This window comes from Argopecten irradians, chromosome 6 (genome assembly GCF_041381155.1).
Source record: "Argopecten irradians isolate NY chromosome 6, Ai_NY, whole genome shotgun sequence".
Lineage (NCBI taxonomy): Eukaryota > Metazoa > Mollusca > Bivalvia > Pectinida > Pectinidae > Argopecten > Argopecten irradians.
In genome coordinates, this window is record NC_091139.1 from 20,782,722 (window position 1) to 20,809,258 (window position 26,537).

General features: G+C 34.2%; 2 protein-coding genes across 2 annotated transcripts; both read left to right on the top strand.

The window, feature by feature from the left end:
• The first annotated feature begins 1,222 nt into the window (after positions 1 to 1,222).
• Positions 1,223 to 15,092, top strand: LOC138325301 (peroxiredoxin-like 2C). The gene is made up of 7 exons (XM_069270859.1): positions 1,223 to 1,387; positions 7,399 to 7,435; positions 7,924 to 7,955; positions 9,375 to 9,428; positions 11,565 to 11,673; positions 11,967 to 12,089; positions 14,173 to 15,092. Exons 1-7 carry the CDS (start codon positions 1,253 to 1,255, stop codon positions 14,286 to 14,288), a joined length of 606 nt encoding a protein of 201 aa, XP_069126960.1. The 5' UTR covers positions 1,223 to 1,252; the 3' UTR covers positions 14,289 to 15,092.
• A 707-nt stretch (positions 15,093 to 15,799) lies between these two features.
• LOC138325300 (peroxiredoxin-like 2C) lies at positions 15,800 to 25,593 on the top strand. Its single transcript, XM_069270858.1, has 7 exons — positions 15,800 to 17,778; positions 19,127 to 19,163; positions 19,989 to 20,020; positions 20,652 to 20,705; positions 21,673 to 21,781; positions 22,267 to 22,389; positions 23,596 to 25,593. Exons 1-7 carry the CDS (start codon positions 17,566 to 17,568, stop codon positions 23,721 to 23,723), a joined length of 696 nt encoding a protein of 231 aa, XP_069126959.1. The 5' UTR covers positions 15,800 to 17,565; the 3' UTR covers positions 23,724 to 25,593.
• Positions 25,594 to 26,537: the final 944 nt, after the last annotated feature.

Below are 26,537 nucleotides of genomic sequence, written 5' to 3' on the forward strand. Positions count from 1 at the left end.
AAGGATTTATAAGTGAGAAGGATTCGTGTCTGTCTCTTTACATTACTAAACACCACGCGAGACGCCTATGAACCGGGAATAAAAACCGTTTTTCTCAACAAATACTTGTCTTATCGAGTCAAACGAAACACCATTGTAAAGTTTATTAAATTTCACGACGTTTATAACTTGCTTTAAAGACGGAATGTTTAGGGGATATGTCTTAAATTTTCGTTAAAAAAAATCGACAGCTCATGAAATGACAGCACCGCTTCAGAAAGTAAGACGGTAACCCTCGCACCCGCAAGCTACATCAAAGGCTGCGCCGGCGGATATCAAAGGAAAATCAGTCGTCGCCCAACGTCACGGTCAGTGCACAAACACAAAAGCGCCTGCCTTGGACTTCCCCAAAACCCAGTGTGACTTATCCTTCTCATATACGTCCTTGTTGGAAGTAAATGCAAAATGCGTACATGTACATTTTTCAAAAAATGTACATGTACACATTTTGCAATATTAAGTAGTTGTACTGTACATGTACATTTTTCAAAAAATGTACATGTACACATTTTGCAATATTAAGTAGTTGTACTGTACATGTACATTTTTCAAAAAATGTACATGTACACAAAACAGTTACTTTGATACTGTTATGTGGCGGCCGCTATCGGCCATCGTAGTCTGGTGCACATCCAGGTTTTTAATGACATTACTCTCAACTGGAAATACGTGTGTACTGGTGGCGTCAGCTATTTAGCTGAGAAACCCTGATTAAAGAGACTTTTAAAATGCAGGCATGGCTCCGGAAAAAATCATTAAATACATTAAAGCTAACTTTACCGATATGCATACTATGAAAATTCAAATTTTCATTTACTGAAAATGGATGTTGAGACCAGATATAACGTTAGACTATATATAAGATATTCTTAGGATTTCACATCATATTTTAAAAATTATTCAGTGTAAATTGTTTCCCCTTAACAATTTGAAGTCAATTTGAAAAGAAAAGCATTCAAATTAAAATTCGTTCTAAATTACACGTATCGGTTATTTTTTTGCCTATTTGTTTTAAGGATATACGAGTTCTCCCCCTTATTATGCCTTTTGATATGTTTTGTTGCCTGTTTGGCTTTAAGATTACACGAGTTCTCCCCCTTATCGCGCTTTTAAAAAAATAATACAAAGGGAAATAATCCATGAGCAGGTGTACTGTCCATTCGTTACAAACATTCTGCTGAATGGATATTGTGCACATGTCATAGCAAACAAAATGGCAGACGACCAAGAAGAAACAGTGGTAGACTTTGAAAAACTACAGGATTTATTCGTCTATGACGAATCGGGACAAAATGTTCGTTTTTCAGATGTTTACAAACATCAGAAAACGATCATTGTATTCACGCGGGTATGAATTAACTTTAGCAGTTTGAACACTGATTTTGTCACCTAAATCTTTATACATTTGTACATTGATTAGTTTAATTGACAATTTGGCATGTCCTAATGATTTCTAGTATTTGAAACGTCCCTATGATTTGTGACGTGTTGACGTGTCCGTATCAATTGGCATGCCCACATGATCTGTATTAATTGATCTGTCACCATTGACATGTTAATTGATGTGTTAAAATGATCTGTATTAATTGATATGCCCCCAAGATATCTTTTTATAGATATGCCCTCGAGATATGTATTAATCGACATATGATCTGTATAAATTGACATCATGATCTCAACGATCTGTTTTTATTGACACCTCCCCCTGATCTGTATTATTGACATGACTCCATGATTTGTATTGACTGACATGACTATGATCAGTATTATTTTACCTGTCGCATAGTACCTGAATTCAGCTGTTTGTGTCGTCATTAACCTCGTCCATCCATATTCGAAGGTTTTAACCCTCAACCTGAAACTCTCTCTCCGGATGATGTCTCAGTCTCAGCACAGGGCCATGTATAGTTTCTATATAAAAAATAGCCAGAAATACATATCTGGCTATTTTTTATATAGAAACTATACATGGCCCTGTGGTCTCAGTACCCTACTCTGCAACGGTTGGCTTTGAGTTATTTTTGCCTCCGTGTGTTGGCAATGATAAGGTTGTTGTCTCTCTACCTCTATCACCAACTCTCTAACTGCAGCTTTACTCGTCTTAACCATAATGCCGAGGACTCCAAACATTATCCAGCATGACTTACTAGGGAATCATCGACAGCCTACCTCCTCTGGGAAGTTCCATACTGTCAATAAATGTTGATCCTTTCTACATTGTATATTCCCTTCGACTTCTCGAGACTTCCTTTCCCTTTCAAATGTGTCCGCAAGCTGTACATGTTTCCATGTATTCGCCATTCCACCAATGACACTTAACACGAAGAAAGAATGTGCTTTATTATTCCAGCCTTGTCACACTGCTGGCATGTTAGATTTTCCACCAGTCCTATCAGTCCACCATCTCTCTTTGAATTTGCTGTCTTCTCTCTGTTACTTTGGTTTCTTTCCATCTGGTTGTATGTCTGACCTCTTCCCTACCCCTGTCTTCCTACGCAGACTTCAAAAAATATCCTTGTGACGAAGACTCCTCTTTGCTTCAGATACAGCCTTGCTAACTGACCACCTCCTTCCCCTTCCCGCATCTTCTCCTGTTTGTCTCATCTTTGGAGTCTTTGAGTATCATGGCAAGTCTAGCTCTAGTTTTGAGCTCCGACTGTATAGTCCTGTTGATAAAGAACCCCTAACTATTTCCAGAGAGTCCAGCAGTCCTTGTTGGGATATCTATGCCTTAAACTTTCCTGATAGGCTGTCTTGTCGATATTCCTTGGTCTTTCACAAAATTGCTGCCATGCCTTCCTGTAATTGTTGGTGTCATTCAGCTGTCATCGTACCATTGCCCGAGGCACTTAATAGTAATGCCGAATATAGATGGCATTTCTTCTCCCTGAATGAAATGGCGAAATCACCCTGTTACTTGACCCTTTTTCAGGACCAGGGATCTTGATTTGACTGGCTTTTTAATCCTGGCTTATAAGGATTCACCTTGCTTGGACATGGGTTGTTTCGCTGATTGCCAGATCATTTATCAATCGCCTACTCGGTAGTTGTCTGATGTTGGTTTTAGACAGGGGCTTGGTCTCCCTTTTCCATGATGATCAGGATCATAGCTATACTGACCAACCCTACATAAATTGTACAACCAGTCACAATTCCCTTCTCTAATTTCTACCATAATGTTACATAATCATTTACAGCAAACCACAGATAAATTCCCTGGAAGTAGCTTTGGACGATTTCCTTCACTTTCTCAGGGATATGGTACAGAACCTTTTCTATCAATCTATATGCGACGGTCCCATAGTATTTACTACTGTCGTGTCTCAACGGTTTTCCTTTGCTTCCTTGATCCGCGGACTTGAACACACCAGTATCCGGATTGATATTAAATTTTAATGGTGGTTTCACAAAAGCCAAAAGTAAATTATCCGAACAAGCAAGGAAAGCCATGTACGCATTGTACACAAAAATCAGAAATGTTTCATTACCGATAGATTTACAGTTAAAACTATTTGATGCACTTGTGATGCCAATTTTATTATATGCATGTGAAATCTGGGGTTTCGAAAATATTAAGAATATAGAAAAATTACACTTACAATTTTGTAAACGGATTTTAAATGTCCGTATTAGTACACCAAATTATATGGTATACGGTGAATTGGGCAGGTTCCCTTTAGAAATTGAAATAAAAACAAAAATGATTATGTTCTGGCATAAACTCGTAACGGGGGAAACGAAATTATCTACTACAATGTATAAATTATTGTATAAGTTGCATCAGGACTCCGTATTCAGTTCTAGGTGGTTATTATATATTAGAGATATATTGAATAATACTGGTTTTAATGATATTTGGTCACTTCAACTATCTTGTACAGTTAATAGAAATTATCTTAAAACAATTATTAAACAAAGACTACAAGATCAATTTATTCAAAAATGGTATCATGAAATTGACAGTTCCTCGCGAGGACAAATGTATTCTTTTTTTAAGTCTCAATTCAATTTTGAACCATACTTTTTGAAACTGAATCATAACCAACGTAAATATCTGTGTAAATTTAGAACTTCTAATTTAAAATTCCCTATAGAGACAGGCAGATGGAACAACATCCCTCGCGAGGAAAGGTTATGTCCTCTCTGTACAAATTGTGTTGGAGATGAGTACCACTATCTATATGTATGTAATCATGAATCTGTTGTAGCATTACGAGAAATTTATATGCCAAGATACTACTTTACTAATCATAATTATCGCAAAATGAAAGGAATGTTACCTATATGCAATACAGCTCTATTAAGTAAAGTAAGTAGTTTTATTCAGAGAGTAATTAAGCTTCTTTAAACTATATAAGGAAAAATAGAATTGTTAGTTTCAATGTATTTAAATTTGCCTATTGCTGACTGTGTCCATCTATTATTTCCTTCTTTATTTTCATTTTTATAATTATTATTTTTGTTCCTTTTGACCTCTTGTTGCATATGTACATATGTCATGAGTGAATAAAAAATCTTGAAATCTTGAATCAGTGGCGTAGGAAGATGAAACGTAATGGGGGGGGCAAAGGTCCTCAATATTTTGTAACACCCCCCCCCACCGCCGCACCTACAGGAGGAGATTAATTCAACTCCCAACCATATATGTTTTATGTACATTTTTCATATATCAGTAAATTTAATCCTTGTACACATTTATAGACAGTGGGGTCGCTATAAAAGGATATTAACGAATACGCAAATTGGCCAGATTAGCGTGTGAGCGCCGAAGGCGCGAGATTTTAGTGTTTTAGGTGTCTGAGGGTGACCCCCGGAAAAAATATAGTAATTTAGAATGGCTGAGATGAGGTTTACAATGGATTTTGATGATTTTGCGAGCGCCCGAAAGCGCGGGATTTTGGTGTTTGGGGGGGGGGGGGGGTGTCCGGGGCCTCCTCTAGGAATAATATTACGATTTAGAATAGCTTAAATGAGTTTTGATGAATTTGCGAGCGCCCGAAAGCGCGATATTTTGGTGTTTGGGGGGGGTCCGGGTGTCTACCCCGGAAAAAAATTACGGTTTAGAATGGCTGAGATGAGTTTTACGATGTATTTTAATGATTATAAAGCGTTCTTAACATGGTAATTTTTCTATTTAAAGCTGCTTGCATTTAGAAATGATAATTGTGTCGTCAAAACATTATGCAACCCTACTCGATCTGAATACACCGGCTTCACACCATCGGCACATGGTTGTGTAACATAAAAAATGAATTAATATTGTCTCGCTAAGACATAAACAAATTGATCTTTTAAGAGAATTCTTTAGGTAGTACATAAAATCCTTTGATGGACATTTTTAGTCTAGTTCTGTGTATTGAACTTTGACTAGGCCTATTTAAGGTTTGACATTATGTGCTTGAACGTTTTAGGAAATACGCCGCGCAGCGGAAACTTTTCTAGAATGAAGTACGAAAAATGTGCAGGAGGACCCTTTTTTCTTTCAAATAAACATTTTTAGAAAATTTCAGTCGGCGAAGGGGGGGGGGGGGGGGGGGGGGGGCAAAAAGACATGTTTGCCCCCCCCGTCCTTGGGAACGGGGGGGGGGGGGGGCAGTTGCCCCCCTGCCCCCCCGCTTCCTACGCCCCTGCTGATAAACCGGATCTTTCTGTGCTGACGTATCCACACACACGTTAAAAGCTATGTATGTCGTTATTCTCTTGGCCAATATAGAGAGAAGATCTTTCTTTTCACGTTCAGCATTGAGATTGTCATGAACTTTGCTAACTGTTTGGACTAAAGCAGCCTTCGGCAGCTTGTCAGTATGATATTATCCCCTCTTTTCTCCAGACCACTTTTAGTAGTTTCCAAAGTCTTTGTATGTGAAAGTTTCGGATACTTCTTATACAGTAAAAAAGGGTTATAACGAACCCCTGGGGATTAAAAACAATAACTTCCTTATAAGCATTATACACATATTGCCAACATTTTTAGAAACATTGACAAGGAGGGAAAAGTGTTTACGTTATAACTAATTACTATGAATCTGTTGTAAACGCGTATAGCATACACCTTGTACGGAATGCAGTTTGAGCCTGGCTGGCGCTGATGCTGCCTTTGCCTTCTTCAAAACCTCTGTGACCTCTTTCAATTTTGATTTCCTTAAATACATTGGTCTATCTGAAAGATTTGCATGCTTCATGATCTTTTCCCTTCTAGCATTGCTGCCATGGGTTAGCTATGAATGCTGCTCTTTTCTTGGTATTGCCTTCCGAACTCCTTCTGCTTTCCTCAGCTCCTTTAGACGATGTCTTAGGCAGAAAAAAGATATAAAAAAAATGTAGACTGCCAAAACATTACCAACTCAAGTTACTAGTTAATTGTCATGATAATGTGTTAACCACAGTTACAGTGTAAATAGTATAGTTAACGTTTTTAGTTTAATTAGTTCATGACTACTTCTATGATGTGATTGTCGTCACATTGCCATTTAACTAGTCACTGTAGTATACATTGCTCCCGATTATCAGCATTAAAGATGCTCCACCGCCGACAGAGCATAAATGATATTCATCCTTTGAACAGTAATTGGTGTTTAATCGTGCATATATATGTCTAATTAACACAAAAATTAATATAAGGTTAACTTATTTTGCCTTTGGCGCATACACAATCAGTACTTCATTCCATATAGGATATAATGCCACCGAATTTTTTCGGAATGCAATTAATTATTTTTCATATTTTAAATTAAAGTAAAATTAGAAGCTAAAACTTTTCAATGGTGGTAATGGTGTAAAGTAAGTAACTTTTGTAACTGAAGAAAAATACTAGATCGTCTGGTCCTGTTTTTGATAGTGAAAAAATACCACTTGTCAGCGGTGGAGCATCTTTAACTTTTAAGTAAAGTAATCTTATTATTTCTGCTTGCATTATAGGAACCACTCACCCCTGCTATTCAGTAGTTGTTTTGCCGTTCGAATTCGTTCTACTTTCCCCAGCTCTTTTAGCTGATCTATAGGTGATTCCCGAATTGATTGGGTCCCTTTTTTTCCTTTTTTGTTCTGAAGATGATCTGTAAGTCTCCATGATCTATATCAAATGATATCCCCCTGATATGTACTAATTTATATGTCCACACGATCTGTATAAAATGACATATCTCCATAATTGACAAAGTTATCGTTTAATGGTAAAGATGACTTAGGTTAATGTCAGGGGAAACGTTTATCATTAAAACACCAGTAACAAAAATGTACAGTGATCAATTTCACTCAAATAGATTTCCTTTTCAACAAGATTTTATTGATGTTTATTCTGAAAACTTCTTTTTGATGTTTGTTTATTAATGGGGACTTTCAGTTTTTTGTCTATTTCAGCACTTTCATTGCTTTGTATGCAAGAACTACATAGAAGGTAAGTCCCAGTTGTGCAGTGGATAATTCATAAACATTGTTACATAAAAATAACATAGAAGGTGAGTCCCAGTTGTGCAGTGGATAATTCATAAACATTGTTACATAAAAATAACATTTAAAAAATATTTTATGCTACCGAACAATAGTATGGAATGGTCCTGGGTCCTGGATATGAATTAGGAATGCCATTAGTACCAAAGGCTTGAAATAGATAATGATTGTTACAAGTACATTGGCTAGTAAACATCAATGGGGCATACATGTAGTATCACATTATAGATACTATTAAAGGAGAAATATCCTTCGTCAAGACCCTGTGGAGAGCCCTCGTGTCAAATCTTGTATCGCTTGTACTTTGTATCTTATTATTCATCAAACATTCTCTATGGCCCAAGTGGAGAGGTGTCCCTTTAATAGGAAGTGTTCTGTCATATTAATGTAAATAAATATTGTAGTGATACAGACTCTCTTTGCCTTTTGTTTCAGATTTAGGAATCGTTCCACATGAAAATCTACAGGTAAATCTTTACTAGTAATACAGTCAAACCTGTCCATAAAGACCTCACAAAGTGCATAAAGTGTCTTTATAAGAAAATGATCTGTATATTCAGGTTAAATCTTTTTAAATTGCCGTTTCAGACCCAAGAAAGTGTTTTTATTAAGCAAGTGGTCTTTGTGTACATACACTTTAGTTGAAATATATGCATAGTCAAAAAACCCGTATAGAGCATGTAAGAAAATTTCATCAGTTTGAAGTTTTTAATTAACCTTACATGTGTATGTACACGTAGCCCTATTTGAGATTTTATCTAAATCATATTACTTTTAGTACCAAGACGTTAAAGGTACCTTGATTTATATATATCTATATGTTTAAAAATGTCTGCTTTCAATTAAAGATTTATAAAAATAAAGTTTCGAACATACAAGGTGTATGTTTTCAAATGGTAGATTTAAAAAGTTAAATATTAGTGTTTTAAGTCATTTAAAATATGTAAGTATTTGAAATACCCAATACCTAATTTTTGACATAAAATTTGTGTTTTAAGAAAGAACGATTTCCAACGCCTGAGTTAAAAAAAATATATGGGACAAAGAAGTAATCGAAACCATACGGACAATATTTTTTGACAATTTAGAAACAATCGTCTCATTAATTTATATGTATATTCGGACTCAACTCTATTTAAAAAAAATCCAGATCGTTTTTAATTTCAATTGTTTTTTTTTCATGGAGATAATTCTATTCTGTTTTATTTTTTAAGCACAATGTACTATATACCATCCAGGCCTTACTACATTTTCAGGGCGATTCGATTTAGAAATTTACAGTTTAACATTATATTTGACTTATGCATGTACAGTATGTAGTTAAAACGTTTTTCATGCGATTTATTTATGCAAATGACCGTGACCTATTTGTTTGTTTACAATAAATGATAAGGTAGACATAGACTTAAAGGCCCATTACCTTTCCGAAACGGCTTTTAATTTTTAAAATGGGAATGTAAAACGAGATCGATAATTTTGTAGAGTTGCAAAAGTTATTAACTCACCGTTAATACTACACGTATCATCACCTTCTGAACAACGTGATTAAGATAAATAAAATGTTAATTTTCATAACGCGGGTCGTCTTATGTTTCCCGCCGTCGTCCTAAATACCGTGCGGTAGTTGATTATCATTGCGTTAGACGGCAAAACAGTGAAAGACTCTCCACTGTTATCATATATTACGCAGCATATCTTGCATATGTTTGGTTTTGTAACCTCATCTTAGGCCATCGGTATATATTTTCTGATGTTTTCAATGTTTTAAGAAACCTTTGTGTTTTGCCCCGGAAAGGTAGTGGCACAGCTGGTCTCTTAATTGTATACGACTATACGATCTTCTGGTAATAACAAGTAATAACATGAATAATTATATTTTGTAACAGACGGCTGATGTTGGAATTGTTGCCATTGGACCAGCCCCGTTCAAGTTTATAAAGGTAAACCGATACAGACTAAGGCCTGTTTACATGTTGAGTATTAATTTCTTAGTTTGTAGATTTTTACATGTAGGTCAGCTGACTGCTGGGATTACCACTATTCAATGACTTTGTGGTAATTTTCCTTACCAGAAACTTTCTATATTTCTAACATCTTCTCAAGTTCTATCAGTGGCATTCAGCTGAAATTGGCTGGAATGATAATGAGATGGTTTTGACCAAATGTTGTTATCTTTCGGATAAGATGGCCACCTTGAAAACACACACATGAAACTTCTCCAGTCCCATTTGTGCAATTGAGCTGTATTTAGTAGGAATGCAAAGGAATGGAAATACATGAAATGAATCATAGATTTTCAAACTGGTCTGATACTGAAGCAGTTCTACCTGAATGCTTTTGGATAGGATTTTATTTCCAAGTTTGCCACCACAGCCACAGTCATTTTAAACTTCTCCATTTCCGATGGTGTTATTTTTTTTCATTTCAGAATATTTTATTTAAGCATTGATGTTACTATTTTTAACTTCATAGGAGTATGAAAGAAATTTTGTTTGCAAACTGTTTGAATCCACGTAGCGGATTCTCAAAAAAGTTTGTAAACAAAATTTATTTCATAACCCTATGAAGTTAAAAATACTTAAATCAATGCTTATGATTAATTTTTCAGTCTACTTGATAACATAAAGTACGTTTAAACGCACGATTCTTTTGATTTTCCCATGGATTATTTTTCTAAATCAATACGCAACGTCGACGTCTCTATTGTGACGTCATGATTACGTCGCATTTTCGCGCCTTCTCGGATCAGAGAGTTGTATTTAGTATGAAAAAAATTATTGTCAGATTGGAATTAGTAACAAGCAACATGCCTATACACGCCCTCTCCTTAAACATTAACAGTACATTCAAATATTTACACTTATACATATAAACAAGAAGTAATGTCGTTGATATCCTGAAAAACATCAAAGCATGCATTGATGAACATCTTTTCATGCAAAAAGTCTCCTAGTTTATATCACTACATATAGAAAAAAAGAAGAAATTCAAAATCTATTGGTATCCCTGACAAAGCACTGAACTCAATCCAATATACACGTAGCTTTATTGATATTGATATTGATATTGTGTCTTTCTTTTGCCATATAAAACGTTTGTATTGTCAGTGGTGTATCATTATCAAGTTCCATTATAGAATTAAAAAGAAGCCGTCTTAGGTTGACGTATAAAGGACAGTATAAAAATAGTGTTCAAAGTCTTCGTGTTGAAATTCACGCAGGCAGGCTGGACTGTCATTGAGATGAGAATTAAAGAGATTCCGCTGGTGTAATTTGGGCTAAAAATTTGTAGGAATCCAAATCAGAGAATGTCCATGAAGTGTTCTTATTTTCCTGACTTAAAAATGTCATGGAATCTACGACAGGTATTCTGAATGGTTGTGCAATTAGTTTTCCAGTACATGACCTATTTCAAAAGTGCGATTCGATTGTAGACGGAAATGTGCATGGAATGACCTCGATATGGTGTCTTGGACAAGGGTTGTTGTTTTTTGGTCGGTCAGAATTATAAGATGACTGTCACAGACGCTACATTTACATTGAAACATATTTGAATAACTGACTTGCTCTAAATAATTTTGCAAAATGTCTTCTATGTAATCAATATTACTTTCATTACCAATTCGTTTCGTAAACTCGGTCATTTTGAATATCAACAATAACAATCAGTAAATGCTAGTCCTCAGAATCATGCACAACATATCTTTCTTCAATTATATAATAGATGTATGTATCTTTGTTCCCCTTGGTCAGTGATTAATTTTCAGACAATCGGAACACAATGCCACTGGTACATTGCAATTTGAATTATGACAATTCAAATCTATTTCCATGTTTTCATTTTATGACATTTATTGGTCTTGAACTGACAAGTCATTCAACTATGAACTGGAACCAAAATATATCTGGATAGTTTGTTTGATATAATAACAGAATTGCAAAATGGAAAACTATCAACAATAACATCACTAGTTCTTTTTATAGAGAGAAGTCAATGTTTGCCACGGTATTGGAATTTTGAGATAGATATATTGTTATTATATACATGTATATATATAATATACACTGTGGTTTCAGACTTTTAAAGAAGATACAGATTTTAGTTTCCCCCTGTTTACTGATCCAGAGAGGAAAGTTTACAAGGCCCTCAACCTCCAGGAAAACTTAGTACACGGTGACAGCAGGAGTAAGTGTCATGTTTTCTCTTGGCTAACTAGAAGAATAGAAACTATTGCTCAGCGTATCAAATTAATAAAACAGCCAGTCACGTTCTTTTGTGAAAGTATATTAGATTTTGATGCATTTGATATCAATATTGCAGTATTACTGATTATATAACAAACAGTTGATGCATTATAATATGAGGTATATTTTTCTTTTAGGCACCACAATAATTGTAAACTAACACAAAGGATATCAGGAATTAAATGTCTGGAGATTATCAATGTCCTTTTTTGTTATTTTCGATTTTTAACACAGATAGCAAACATGTCAAGCAAAACCTCTTTATGGGAACTCTGAAGAGTACATGGAATGCTCTGAAGGTGGGAGAGTTAGAGGGCAATATAAAGCAACAGGGAGGTGCATTTATACTGGGGCCAGGTAAGCACAAAGTCAGGAATGGCATTTATACTGAGGCCAGGTAAGTACGCAGCCATGAGGGACTTTAATACTGGGATCAGGTAACCACGCAGGTAGGAGGGACTCTTTTACTGGGCCAGGTAAGCACACAGTCATGAGTGGCTTTTATACCAGGGTCAGGTAAGTACGCAGCCATGAGGGGCTATTATACTGGGATCAGGTAACCACGCAGCTAGGAGGGACTCTTTTACTGGGCCAGGTAAGCACACAGTCATGACTGGCTTTTATACCGGGGTCAGGTAAGTGTGCAGCCATGAGGGGCTTTTATACTAGGATCAGGTAACCACGCAGCTAGGAGGGACTCTTTTACTGGGCCAGGTAAGCACACAGTCATGAGTGGCTTTTATACCAGGGTCAGGTAAGTGTGCAGCCATGAGGGGCTTTTATACTAGGATCAGGTAACCACGCAGCTAGGAGGGACTCTTTTACTGGGCCAGGTAAGCACACAGTCATGACTGGCTTTTATACCGGGGCAAGGTAAGTGTGCAGCAAGGAGTGGCTTTTATACTGGGGCCAGGTAAGTACGCAGCCAGGAGGGGCTTTTATACTGGGGCCAGGTAAGTACACAGTCATGAGGGGCTATTATACTGGGATCAGGTAAGTACACAGTCATGAGGGGCTATTATACTGGGATCAGGTAAGAACACAGTCATGAGTGGCTTTTATACTGGGGCCAGCTTAGCACGCAGCAAGGAGTGACTTTTATATTGTGCCAGATAAGCACACAGTCAAGAGTGGCTTTTATACTTTGGCAAGGTAAGTACACAGCCATGAGTGGCTTTTATACTGGGACCAGGTAAGTAGGCAGCCAGGAGGGGCTTTTATACTGGGACCAGGTAAGCACACAGTCATGAGTGGCTTTTATACTGGGACCAGTTAAGTACGCAGCAAGGAAGGGCTTTTATACTAGGACCAGGTAAGCGCGTGGCGATGAGCGGCTTTTAATATTTTATACTTTTAAATCAATTTAACACAAATGATTCATACAGACAGCCTATTTTAAAATGCAATACCAATAGGTGATATATGTACACAGGGTTTTTTATTCATGCCCTTCAATAGCTGGGCTCTTTAAAAGGCAGTGCTGTCTGTATTAACATTGAAATGACAAGTGTTATCTGCGCACGAGTACTACAAATGTTGTCTGTATTAACATTGAATTGACAGGTGTTATCTGCGCACGAGTACTACAAATGTTGTCTGTATTAACATTGAATTGGCAGGTATTATCTGCGCACGAGTACTACAAATGTTGTCTGTATTAACATTGAATTGATAGGTGTTATCTGCGCATGAGTACTAGAAATATTGTCAGTATTAACATTGAATTGATAGGTGTTATCTGCGCACGAGAACTACAAATGTTGTCTGTATTAACATTGAATTGATAGGTGTTATCTGCGCACGAGTACTACAAATGTTGTCTGTATTAACATTGAATTGATAGGTGTTATCTGCGCATGAGTACTACAAATATTGTCTGTATTAACATTGAATTGATAGTTGTTATCTGCGCACGAGAACTACAAATGTCTGTGTTAACATTGAATTGATAGGTGTTATCTGCGCACGAGTACTACAAATATTGTCTGTATTAACATTGAATTGATAGGTGTTATCTGCGCAGGAGTACTACAAATGCCTGTATTAACATTGAACTGACAAGTGTTATCTGCGCACGAGTACTACAAATGTCTGTATTAACATTGAACTGACAGGTGTTATCTGCGCATGAGTACTACAAATGTCTGTATTAACATTGAACTGACAGGTGTTATCTGCGCACGAGTACTACAAATGTCTGTATTAACATTGAAGTGTCAGGTGTTATCTGCGCACGAGTACTACAAATGTTGTCTGTATTAACATTGAATTGATAGGTGTTATCTGCGCACGAGTACTACAAATGTTGTCGTTTTACAATTCTGTGATTTAGACAGATTGTTTTGTACACAGCCTATTATGACTTCATGTTAATCCTTACTTTGTAACCAGACAGCAACTTGCCATTAGAAATAGACATGTAATGTTTTTTTTTCTTCAGGTGATGTTGTTCACTTTGCTCACATTGATAAAAATTCTCTGGACCATACACCGATAAATGATCTGCTGGAGAAAGCAGGAGTTGATCCAGTTAGCTTCCCCAAGGACAGACGGTAGAAGTTGTTGAAGCATTAGTATCCTGAAAATGAAATGTAATATTGTCAACTCTGTTTAATGCCGCCATCTTTGATGGGTGTTGTGCCCTCATCAGTTGTAGGCAATATATCATCATTATAGACGGGTGATGTGTCGATTGCTGTATCCCTTATCGACGGGAACTGTATTCTAACCATCGAAGTATACTAGTATATCGATTAGTAAAATATCTTAATAATTTGTATTGGTGTTGCGCCCTCATCATCTTTTAATGTTGTATTTATCAAATAAGTATTTGTTCCGCCATTGTAATTATTAAATTGTATAACTGATGTCTTGCTGCATGAAAACAATTCTTGATAAGGGTTCATCATTATTTAATTTACAATAAGCTTTGATTAAAGAAGATGCTTTCACAAAGTTGGATATATTTGTAATGTATGTTATTGTTTGGGCCATTCGGTGTGATATCCTTGTCTGGGTATGTATGGATGTATTTTAAATACAATTTTATTGATGGTAGGTAAAAATACACTTCATAATGATGATATTAATACATTTAGTTCTACTATTAGTTTTTATATATTAGCTGGATTATAATAATCATTATACTAATATGCTATCCTCGATGTTGAAGTAAAAATGAAAAGATGGTAAGCTTTTTACGAACTTCATTTTCATGTATAAATGAAAATTCATTATGACATGACATCAACATGATCGAACTTTTCACCATCATGCCCTATATTTAAGTCCTCACTTTCAAATTTTAGGAATACGTATAAGAAAACATTAAAATTCAACATATGTGTTGTAGATACATAATTACAGTGTTATTTTTTGTATCATAAATCTAGTTGAAAGGTGTTGATATCAACAATTCTTAACCAGTCTTTTGTATGTATCTTATAAGAGCATTGATTTGTAATCGTGCTTCGTTAAATTTGCCGTTCTGTAGTTTGCATTCATATTCCCATAATTGCAAACCGAATGCGGTTAAATACTTATATTTACATTCGATAACGGTTTTATGATAACATTTTAAGAGATTCCTTTATAATGAATACACATTTCATTATTGTCAGGGACAGAACAGACATATCATGCATTTCAACAGTTATCTTCCGTGATCGATGACAGGACAGTTATGACGTCACAATATGATGACGGCAAAAGAACAGCGTCAACTACGTTTGATAAGGTTACATAATGGGGTAGTGCAGTGAAAATAAAATGAATATACATATATTCTATACCATGTAAATACAATTTATATTGCTGAAGAGCCGTTTCGACACGGCGAAAGCGCTCGAGGACGCTTTTCTTCGAGCTTATTTGTTTATATATATAGGTCTATATATTTTATTATATAGATTCATGCATTTTTTCTATTACTCTTATGTTACCTTTAATTGGTAACTTATTTACAGAATTATTAAACATTTATCAACTATCTTTTGTTTTGCGCTTTTTAAGCTTTACCAATCTACTAATATAATCTGCTACTAGTCAACATACATAGAGGATATTCCTTGTTTCTTGATGATGATAGTACCAGTTATAAATTTCATCGAATGAGGTGGAAATTTTGATATAGCTTAGATAAAACATCAAAGTTTCCACCTCACAAGATGAAATATTACTGGTATTCATCAAGAAACAAGGAATAGTCTATTCCATTTTTTTCGCTCTCATTTACAGAAGGTCATCAGTACTAGTTCCGCCAAAGGTTATTCTGCCATTGTATTTTAAAGGCCAATTTTTCCATTGCGCGTCTTATTTTTGTAAGCATAACGTCATATTTCCACACAAAATATAACGTCATTTTCGCGGTTAAGCTAAAATGACGTAACAATCAGAATTATATTTTCACAATGAATGCTACATTCCTATTGGTCTATTTAAAGCGAGTGAATATCAAAATTAATGTATTCTCTGTAGTGATGTATAATTCAATTTTCCTTGGCTTAAACATTTACTTTGTTAGCCCTTAAAGAGAAAAATGGCGTCGTCGTTTGTGACGTTGCTTCTGATTGGCTGAGATGACGGCGTAATGATTTCTTAGGCAAAAGAGTCCCAAAATGAATTTTGAATATTGAAGAGATTATCTTAAGGATGTATTCTTCTGAGGTTTCCGTCCCGTTGAAGTCTCGTTTCGACAAAGATCAAAGAAGTTATAAGATTTTCAAATATATTTTATCAATATCTGTAGTAAGTTGCCAGATGCAAATTTTGTCAAAAAATGTCAAAACATTTCTATTTTCAGTAGATTTTTTTATACAGGGATTTTAAGAAATGGCCCATTTGGCGGCCATTTTGAAATTGTGTCTTTTTCCTCTTTGAGTACAGCCATAGTTTAACCATTTTTTACTGAAATTGTTTTTACTTAAATCATCACTGCACCAGCATTTTTAGCTGTATCGAGCTAATTTTTGCTGTTAATCTGTACTAGGTTCGTGGTTGTTGAAATATTGAGCATTATTGCGTGAAGTGATACGCTTTTGTCACTTTATTTTTACATTTAATGGTAATTTGAGCACTTTTATTTTTTACTCTAAAATACTGAAAAATAACACATTGAAATGGGGCAAAAAGGTAAGCACACTGACCCCCCATTTTTCTGCCTAATTTAGAAAGAACAACCCATTCCCTATTGATATGCAAAATATTAACAAAAGTTTAATACCACGACTGTTTCTATTTAAGGGTTAAATTTGGCAAAAATGGCTGAAAATGGTGTATTTTGTAGCTCAAAATTAAGGGGTAGGGGTAGCATATGTTGTTATTCTGAGAAAATTTTTTAAAGAAGACTACAGGAAAATAAATTCTTCAAACTTCCATAAATATCAAACATCTCATTAGGAAATTATGACTTTAAACTCTGTGTATATGGTCAAAACGGCAAAAAAAAAAAAAAACCCAAAAATCTAAGATTTTGTCAACTGAGTGACAATAGCTCAAAAACAAGCACAGTCCAAGGGAAACAACTCTAACTTTTTCAGTTTAGTAGTTAGAGGACTGGCATTTCAGCACTGATCAAAGTCTAAGCTTAGTAGATCTATTTAAAGATGGATTTCAAAATGATGTTTTGTATCATTACATTCTTTCTTAAGAACACCAACAAATGACATTAAGATACATTTCTAAACAATATAGCGTGCCGTCGACAGCCTATTTACGGTTGTTTGGTTGTTGCTATGGTTTTATGAACACTCACTTTCTTCACAACTATGTCATATGGACGCTTTAGGCTTAAATCTTCGTTCTTTACAAGCGTCTTGTCGAGATCGAGGCGCACATGTCCACACAAACAACCAAGATGGCAGACGAAAAGGAAAAGGATGGCTTGGTGAACAATGTCGATGATCTCAAAATGTCGAGAGGAGAAAAGCCAGAAATTGTTGTCGACATGGAAAAACTTAAAAATCTGTATGTTTATGACGAAATGGAGAACAAAATTCGATTCTCGGACATCTACAAACACCAGAAAACAATTATTGTTTTCACACGGGTACGAACTTGTTCAAGTCAATGTTTCAAACCAGAAACAGCATTTATATTACCACTTATCTATAATAATTGTAAATAAGTCTTCTAAAAGTGTTTTATGGTTTATTAAAGTTTACTTATTTGAGAATAATTTTCTTTGGTCTGAGCTACATAATTCTTATCTGTAACGTCATGTAACCCAGATTGGCACACGTTTTTCTTATTTTTAAGCATCTATTTGTCAGATAGCAATATAATTCCAATTTTTGTACCAATCTCACAAATAGAGCCTATCATCTGTCTGTTGGTCTATGTTTGGAATTCTTCCTGCACGTGTTTCCATAAATAGCATCCTTGGATACAGGTCTGGAGCGCACCTGTTATCAGCCAGGTGCGGGTACCCAGATTGGCACACCCAGGTAAAAACAGTGAGCATTGAAAAATATCGCGATATTTCAAATATAAATCGACTTTTATTGAAACTACAATACAAATATCAACAATTAATGCCATTGAACAATTTTCTCCATATGTATTTTTAGAAAGATTGACGTCAAAATCAATGTTGTCAATAGGCAGGTAAATTTTCATCTTTATGGTTATCACTTGCCTTTCTTACATGATTTTAACGACAATATTCATGCATATTTTGCCTTTTTAAGCTTTGTATGTGTGGTACTGTTAAATTAACATATAAATGGCATAAGGGAAGTAACTCTTGGATTTATAAGTGCTATTCGAGCGCACCTTTGTTTCATTTCGCATGCGCACATTATCGCAGATGAAAATTTCCATTCTAGAAAATCGACATTTATGGAGGATAAAACAGCTTTGAACTATGAAACTACCAAATAACTGACAACTAAATTGATTAAATTTGTATTCTAGACATAGTTTATACCATTTCCCCACTTTTTAGAGCAGACTTTTGAGCGAAAAGAGGAAACTAGAGTCATCGCACGGGGCAATATTTACCGTAACACTTGATTTCAGGTATTTTCTCAAGTTTATCTCTGTACTAAATTCCTCTTAGCTATGGTCATGTGGAAATATCACCATTAAAATATTTCATGATGATCAGGGAATACTTATAGCAACAATTAAAAGAAAATTTCCAAAGTGAATTAAAACGGAAGCATTATTATCAAAAAGTGTGCCATTTTGGGTAGCGTGCCAATTTGGGTAACATGACGTTACAGGCGTAACGGTGTGTATACAGTAAGTGTAGTATGTATACAGTTACTCCCATAATTCATTTCAGTTCCAGTGGAAATATATTATACATCTCTGATATAAATCAATATGCTTGAGTTACAAGTATAATATATATATATACATATATTTATACTGTGTTATTTTTGTATTTACAGCATTTTCTTTGTTTTGTGTGCAAAGATTACATGGAAGGTACGTCACTTCGTGATAAAAAGTTTCTTTGAATAATAGTAATTGGAAATATTTTGTGCTATTAAAATGATTTTCATTAAATTTCAGGAAATCTTTTATTTTAATTTTCATTTATATATTAGCAAGCAGTCAGGATGAGCATCAAAAGAATAAATTCATTTTATTGTTTTTTATTTGACTAAAACATTTTCATGTTGATGAGACAGTTGGGTAGGGAAACTGCAACTAAATAGCTTTACCTATTCCTACCAAAGACTGAAACAAAAATGAAAAAAACAAAACAAAAAAGAAACTACATGTATCTGTATACATCGTGACCTGAGAGTAAATCTTCAGTTGGGTGGGGTGGGAGTTACACGGTTATATCTTTCCTCTAAATCCGCTCCTGTGGTAAATGTACATTTAATTTTTTTTACATGAAATTGTAACACACTTAAAATATTTTCACTAGACAAAGTAATTGAAACAAGTTTACTTGTATGTATATTTAAATGTATAAGAGTTGTCAAAAGTTATTCTAAATAGTCTACCAAATTTGATATAATAAGCACCCAACACTATAGAAATCATAAAAAAAAAGATTTGATAAAATTTGGAATAGTGTTTCGCAAAGTAAGGTATACATCAATTGCAAAAGTTATCAAATAAGCTGTGAATTTTTTGCCTGACAGCATGCAACTTATACTCATGTGAGACCTCAAAAAGAAGGGGCATTTATAGCAACAGGTTTCTTATTGGGTTGAATAACATACCTTGTTTTAACAAAGTAAATGACAGTATGTTATTGTTATGATTTTTGAAGTAATTTCTTTTGTTTTGTTTCAGATTTAGGCATTATACCTCTGGAGTATCTACAGGTAAATGTTGCTATAAAGGTGTCATGATTTTGTCTGTAAATTGAATATAGATATACCGGTAATTCTTGAGTGCATTTCTGGTGAAATAAAATTTTGTTGCTGGAATTAAATGATAAAGTGAATAGTCGGGTAAAGAAAACCGGTCTAAATGCGTTCATTGGCCTTCCAAAAGTTCTCGCATATTAATATGACGGTAAAGTTCTGCTTAGTTTCCCAGTTCTGACCATTAAAGTAAAGAAAAGTTGAAAGTGAGGCTGCGTGGAAATGTAACCACGGACATAGTGAGCCGGGAGGACATTTTAGAATTTCCATACTTTAAATTAATTTCTTCGTACGCAGACAGATTTTGACGAGAGATTTTATTTTTTTCATTTCATAAGAAAGTATACTGGATACATTCACACCATTTTTACCGACTTTAGCCATCCTTGCCCGACTGTTCACTTTAAATATCAGATTTCACCAGGGCACAACATGATTAACTGAAATCTAGGTTGTTACACAACAATGTAAAAGAAAAGATGCTGTTAGGCAAAAGCAAGGTTTTATTATCCCCTTTGGAAAATAACATCAATTGATATATTTCAATTGTTTAAATAAATAGCAATACATGTATTTTGTTTCTTTTTAGGCTGCTGATGTAAGAATTGTAGCAATTGGACCAGCTCCTTGCAAGTTCATAAAGGTATAGAATTTTTTTTAGTTGAAAAAATACTGATAGTTTGTAAGATAAAATAAATTTGCTTGACATTAGTTTGACTTGGAAACTTGATGTTATAATATTAATTGTCACTATGGGCATAGGTCAAACCCTTATACTTCATGATGTTCACCTATATATTTGTAAATCTAGACGTTTTAATCTCTATATTGTTTAAATTAGCCATGGAATAAGCTTTTGAAATAAGCTTTTTGAAATTTAAAGAATTTTTTTTCTTCTAAAAAAAAAAAAAAATGCAATGTTCACTATTTAACATTTGAATAACATTATATATATTCTACATTAATTATCCTCTGACAAAGATATACTTGGAGTATTTTGTTGAGCATGGTTGTTTTAATACTGTTACTTTGTTTTACTCTTTAAATACAGCATACACATATTTTATCAAAAGTTTATACATGTATATTTTCAATTATTTTCAGGGAAGTTAACAGTATTGAGAGCAATGACAAGTGTATATATATACACATGGACTGTTGGTCATTTTCTGTCAATATCTGAGTAACATGTGGTCTAATTAGTAATATAACATGTTCTTGTAACAAATTAATAGCTGTATTTATATTATGTGTGCTGTGTGAATGGAGTATGCAAAAGAGTTATCTCCCTTTATTTGTTGTAAAATTTCAACTTAAAACTTAAATATATCTCTAATTGATGTAAGTTTAAACTATTACTTTTGCCACCATTGGAGAGAATTTATATAGGCTTTGCCTGTTATTTAATCCACTTGACTTGAAACATCTTTGTCAATAAAATTTGTTGAAATGAAATAGGTCAAACCCCAAACAAGATTGAGAGCGGGAAAAAAAATATGAGATCCATTTTATCTTTGTCTACCTTTCTAGCTTATCATGATTGCTGCTAAACCTCAAACAAGTATTTGAAAATATTTGAAAACTACTCTTCTTTCCTTTTTATCTTTCAGCCATTCAAAAAAGAGACTGGTTTTAATTATACTTTATACACTGACCCAGAGAGGGAGGTCTACAAGACTCTCAACCTCAAGGAAAAGATGGTGCATGGGGATGAGAAAAGTAAGGGTCAAGTTTAAAATTCAAGCTGAATGATACTAAAAGGCTTTATTTATGGACATTTTGATCTTCTAACATTGTATATTTAGGCATCTGGTATTATTCATAGTTCAGTCAGTCAAAGAAAAGTAACTCAATGAGCTGTCATAAACTATATGATTAAATTTTTTATGGAATTGTATAACCAGAATTATTGTGTCTCAAAAAATATCGTAATATTACGCTTTCAACCTTCATTTCGCTCTCTTGCAGGGCATCAAGTTGACCATTGATTTTTAGTAGTTTCAGAAGTCAAACAACAATATCTCAGAAACTGAAGAGTCAAAACTTTGTATATTTTTAAAACTCAAGCATGATTGATTATAAACTCTTACTTGACATTTGACAAATACTGTTGATTATTAAATTAATCTAATTAAATCAAACAAAACATGCCATCATATTTCCATTTTGCTGTTTTTGAATGCATCCTTTTTTTACTGAAACAGATAGCAAGCATGTGAAGCAGAGTCCTTTTATGGGAATATTGAGAAGTACATGGAAGGCGATGAAAGTCCAGGAATATGAAGGAAACATCAAACAACAAGGGGGAGCCTTTATAATGGGACCAGGTGAGAGGGAACACAGTCCTGTAGCTTATGTCATTTGATAGATATAACCTTTTGCATTGAATATCTTTACTGGAAAATTTGGCTAAATATGATATGATCATTCTCCAGATCTTATTTATGGGTGATTAAAGGACTATATGCACATGTTGCAACCGGACATTTTTATTATATAACATGATTACATATGATGACAGTACATGCACCAAAATTGTGTATGACATCACACTTTTACGTGATGATGTCATCTAAATACTAGTGATTCTGCCATTTTGTCCAAAAATCTTGACAAAATGTGTGATTTTGAACTGGTTTTCGTTGAAAATAAATTTGAGCGCATGTGCCATCATGAAATTTTGCAGAATGTGTTTATCACCATTACACCCATTTGCACGAAATTTTAGGGTGGCACATGCATGTGCTCATACTTTGAAGCATTTATGCTGAAAAAGGTGGGCAAATTAACAAAAAAATGCAGGGAATTCAGAATTTGGCCATATTTGTGAGGTCATATTGCCAAAAATAATGTCCGGAATGTGCAAAGGAGTTTATTTTCACAAGCCTTAAGAATTTGTTATTCATTTTAAAAATTATTTCATCTACCTGGTATGTATGGATAACTCAAAATCAGTGAATTTTGTAGCCAAAAGGCCAAATGGTGCATATAGTCCTTTCTCTAGATTCGCGGTCAAGTTAAATTCTATGAAATGAAATATCTGTGAATAACACAGAAAGAATGATAAGTTAGATAACCTTTATAGCTTATTACTGTTAGAAATTGACAAATGGTCACACTCCCTGCAAATTAGTACCAAAGAGGAAATTGTGGATTTTTCTTATGCGAAATTAAACATCCCAGGAATTTATGGGACGCTTCTGTATGCGTATATTTATTTCAGTTGGGACACATTATTTTATGAGAGTTGGAATCCGCGGTAATGAAGTCCCACATTTTTTATGACTTTGCAATCGAACACATCCGAAAAATTCTAGAACTACCTTAGACAGACCAAATTCATAATTATTAGGAATTGGTCATTATGATGCTTGATTTTACATTTGAAAAATTACATTTGTTCAGAGAGAAATGTTTTTGCATTTTATCAAACTATGTAGCGTGAAACTAGCATATACTTACATAGTTTGACAATATCTGTGCAATTCTTGTTCTGAACTTCTGACACAAATGATGTCTTCTTTTTCCTTTAGGTGATGTTGTACACTTTGCTCACATTGATGAAAATTCCCTGGATCATACACCGATAAATGATCTGCTGGAGAAAGCAGGAGTTGCTCCAGTTAGTTTCCCTAAGGACAAACGAGTTCAGCATTTATGATCTCCAGACTGGCAATTAGCTGTTAGAAAAGATGGCTACACTCTCTACATAATGCAAATTTATTGGTGCCAGCTAATTGTTTAAGATGACTTTGAAATCATTATCATGATCTGTTTAAAGTTTTGAATGAATTCACGTCTCATTATCTTAGATAATTGGACTAAGCAACCAGGTATCTTTATCACATAAATTGGTGACTATTTTGATTTACTTTTATCTTGACATCTATTTCATGAATGTCTATAACCTGTAGTCACTGTAAAGTCATTTAATAATGATGATTTTATACTCTATTTGTCAACACAGAATTCATTCAACGAATATGCATATTATTTCTAGCTGAAATGCACTGTTAAATTTCTGATTGGTATGTACATATCGTTTCATTTACTATTCATGATATTCCATTCCTAACTACGTCAGAAAATAACCACACGTTTTGGCTTGAAAGTTCTTTATGAACAAAATGAAACGCTAATTTTACAAGTACCGGTAGTGTACCATTACCAATATGTATACTATAAATATTCATATGTTGATAGAATATTTGTATTGAATCTACATGACAGTACTATTTCCTTCTTACATGTAACAGGGAAATCATTTACAAAACCATTGTTATATTTAACTTTTTTTGTTTTGTTATGTGTATATATATCCTTTAATTATATAAATATTTATATATTTGAACTGTATGATTTGAAAAAAAAAAGTTAAATCGGAAAATTCAGAATACACTGTAAATGCATTCTATGTCATATTCACAATCAACCCATCATACTCTAATTATATGGGATGCTGCAATATCCTTCTCTGACAATTGTTTAAAATTTGTGTACATCATGTATTGCATTATGAAAAAAAGTAAGGTAAAAGGAAGAGTGACAAGGTACAATGTAAGTAATGGGTGTGTGGATGGAAATATAAATCAGTTGGTGCAGATACATGTGAACAGCTATGCTACATCTATGCTAGAGAAGACAACAGAAGATATGCTCAATATTGTTCTAACCACATGAACATGCTTACTGTATTATATAGACTATACGGTTTTTTACATCAAAATAGGCTGCATGTGGGCTGTATGTGGGCTTTCTGTCAAAAGTATTACTGGTGTCAAACTTGAAAAAATATGCATACTATATGTTTTTAGACATTTACAGAAAATATCAGGTGAATAACTGGGGTACCCTCTTCCTGTGTCAAATTGTATTTTAAAATGATTTGAGTTTCTTGCATTTGAAGCCTGCACTACATGTAGCTTTGAATAATCTATACTAAATACTGAAATTGTTATTTTGACTAAAACTTAAACAGGATAACAACTAAAACAATTTTGATGAGATTTTGTCTAGCCGTAAATGAGTTGTATATGATGCATGTAATTTTTCTGATTTTCTTATTTAAGCAATTAGATATTATTATGAAAGACTTAACACGGTATTATTTTTCTATCTGATTGTACATACAACATGTCTTTAATAGAGTATATTTGAGTTATAATATATAGAACAAACAAAATGTCTTTAATATAGAGTATATTGGAGTTCTATTATATAGTTATCCTTCCTTTTTGTTATGATGTGTTTTACATCATTATATTGATTAAAATGCTCACTGACACATCCTAATTCATTGTATCAGAAATATGACCACAATGTTCTATTTATATTTCACAACAGCTGCTGTACTTAATTGTTCTTGAATAAAACATTGTGATATAATGTATGTGCAAATTTGATATTGGAAATGAATTGATATATAAAACAAATCAATCGGTACGTATTAACTCAGTTTACTGTAGCATTTTTAGCTGTTTTTGTTCGCAATCCCAGTGACAAAATTTATAATTAAACTTTGTTAAATTGGATGACACTTGCCTTCATCCATGGTCAAATAGAGTAAAGCTGTTTTGAAGGTCACAATGTTTCATAAGGGTATTTCACTAATAGAAGTGTGTTACTTTTAATCACTGAAAGAATCTTTCTTGTTTTTCTTTTGGACCGAATTTGTGCATACTCCATAATTTGAGTGAAGAGAAAACAAAATGAACAAGCAGATACCATTTAAAATTTTGACAACAGAAGTTTGTTTCCACATTACGAAGTGCTTAAAGGGACAATTCAGTCTAAGAGAACATTAAAATTGTACATATATCAGAAAACACCCCAGTTCTAATGGGAATTTGATCAGTCGGTTTTACTGTGATATGCCAAAAAAGCCCATGGTGGTGAAATGCGTGTGAAATGTTCAAACTCGCTCGCTGTCCGCCATTCTAATTGTGGTCAAACATCTTGTATGCCAAACCATGTCGCTTGGTCGTAGAGTAATGCAACTTTTGTCTAGAACTGCTCAAATCGCTCTGACAGTAGTGTGTTTACCTTATTAGGGAATTGTCTTGCCTAAAAAATCATTTTATCACCTCAACAGTGGCTATGTACAGTTCATTTGTTTAACGTCCGCGACTTGCTTCTTGGTTATGTAAAAGAATTAGCCTGAGTGAAATGTCCCTTTAAGTGATCTTTTTTATTATTGCATGTAAAGGTTCTCCTTACTCCTTAGTCCTTTTAATTCAGATATGCATCCATCATGGGGTTTGACAAATTTTTCCCCATGTTATCAAATGTTTATATAAAAAAGAGAAGAGGCCCACCTTTCATTTTACTGATAAAGATATGTCATTGACGAATGTCAGTCATTGACGAATGTCAAAATCCCTTTATGCTATCACAGTACTTGGACAGGAAAATGTAATGAAACATAATATCTTCAGTGAAAAGGTAACTAAAATGCTAAAACTGCCTCAAACATTAG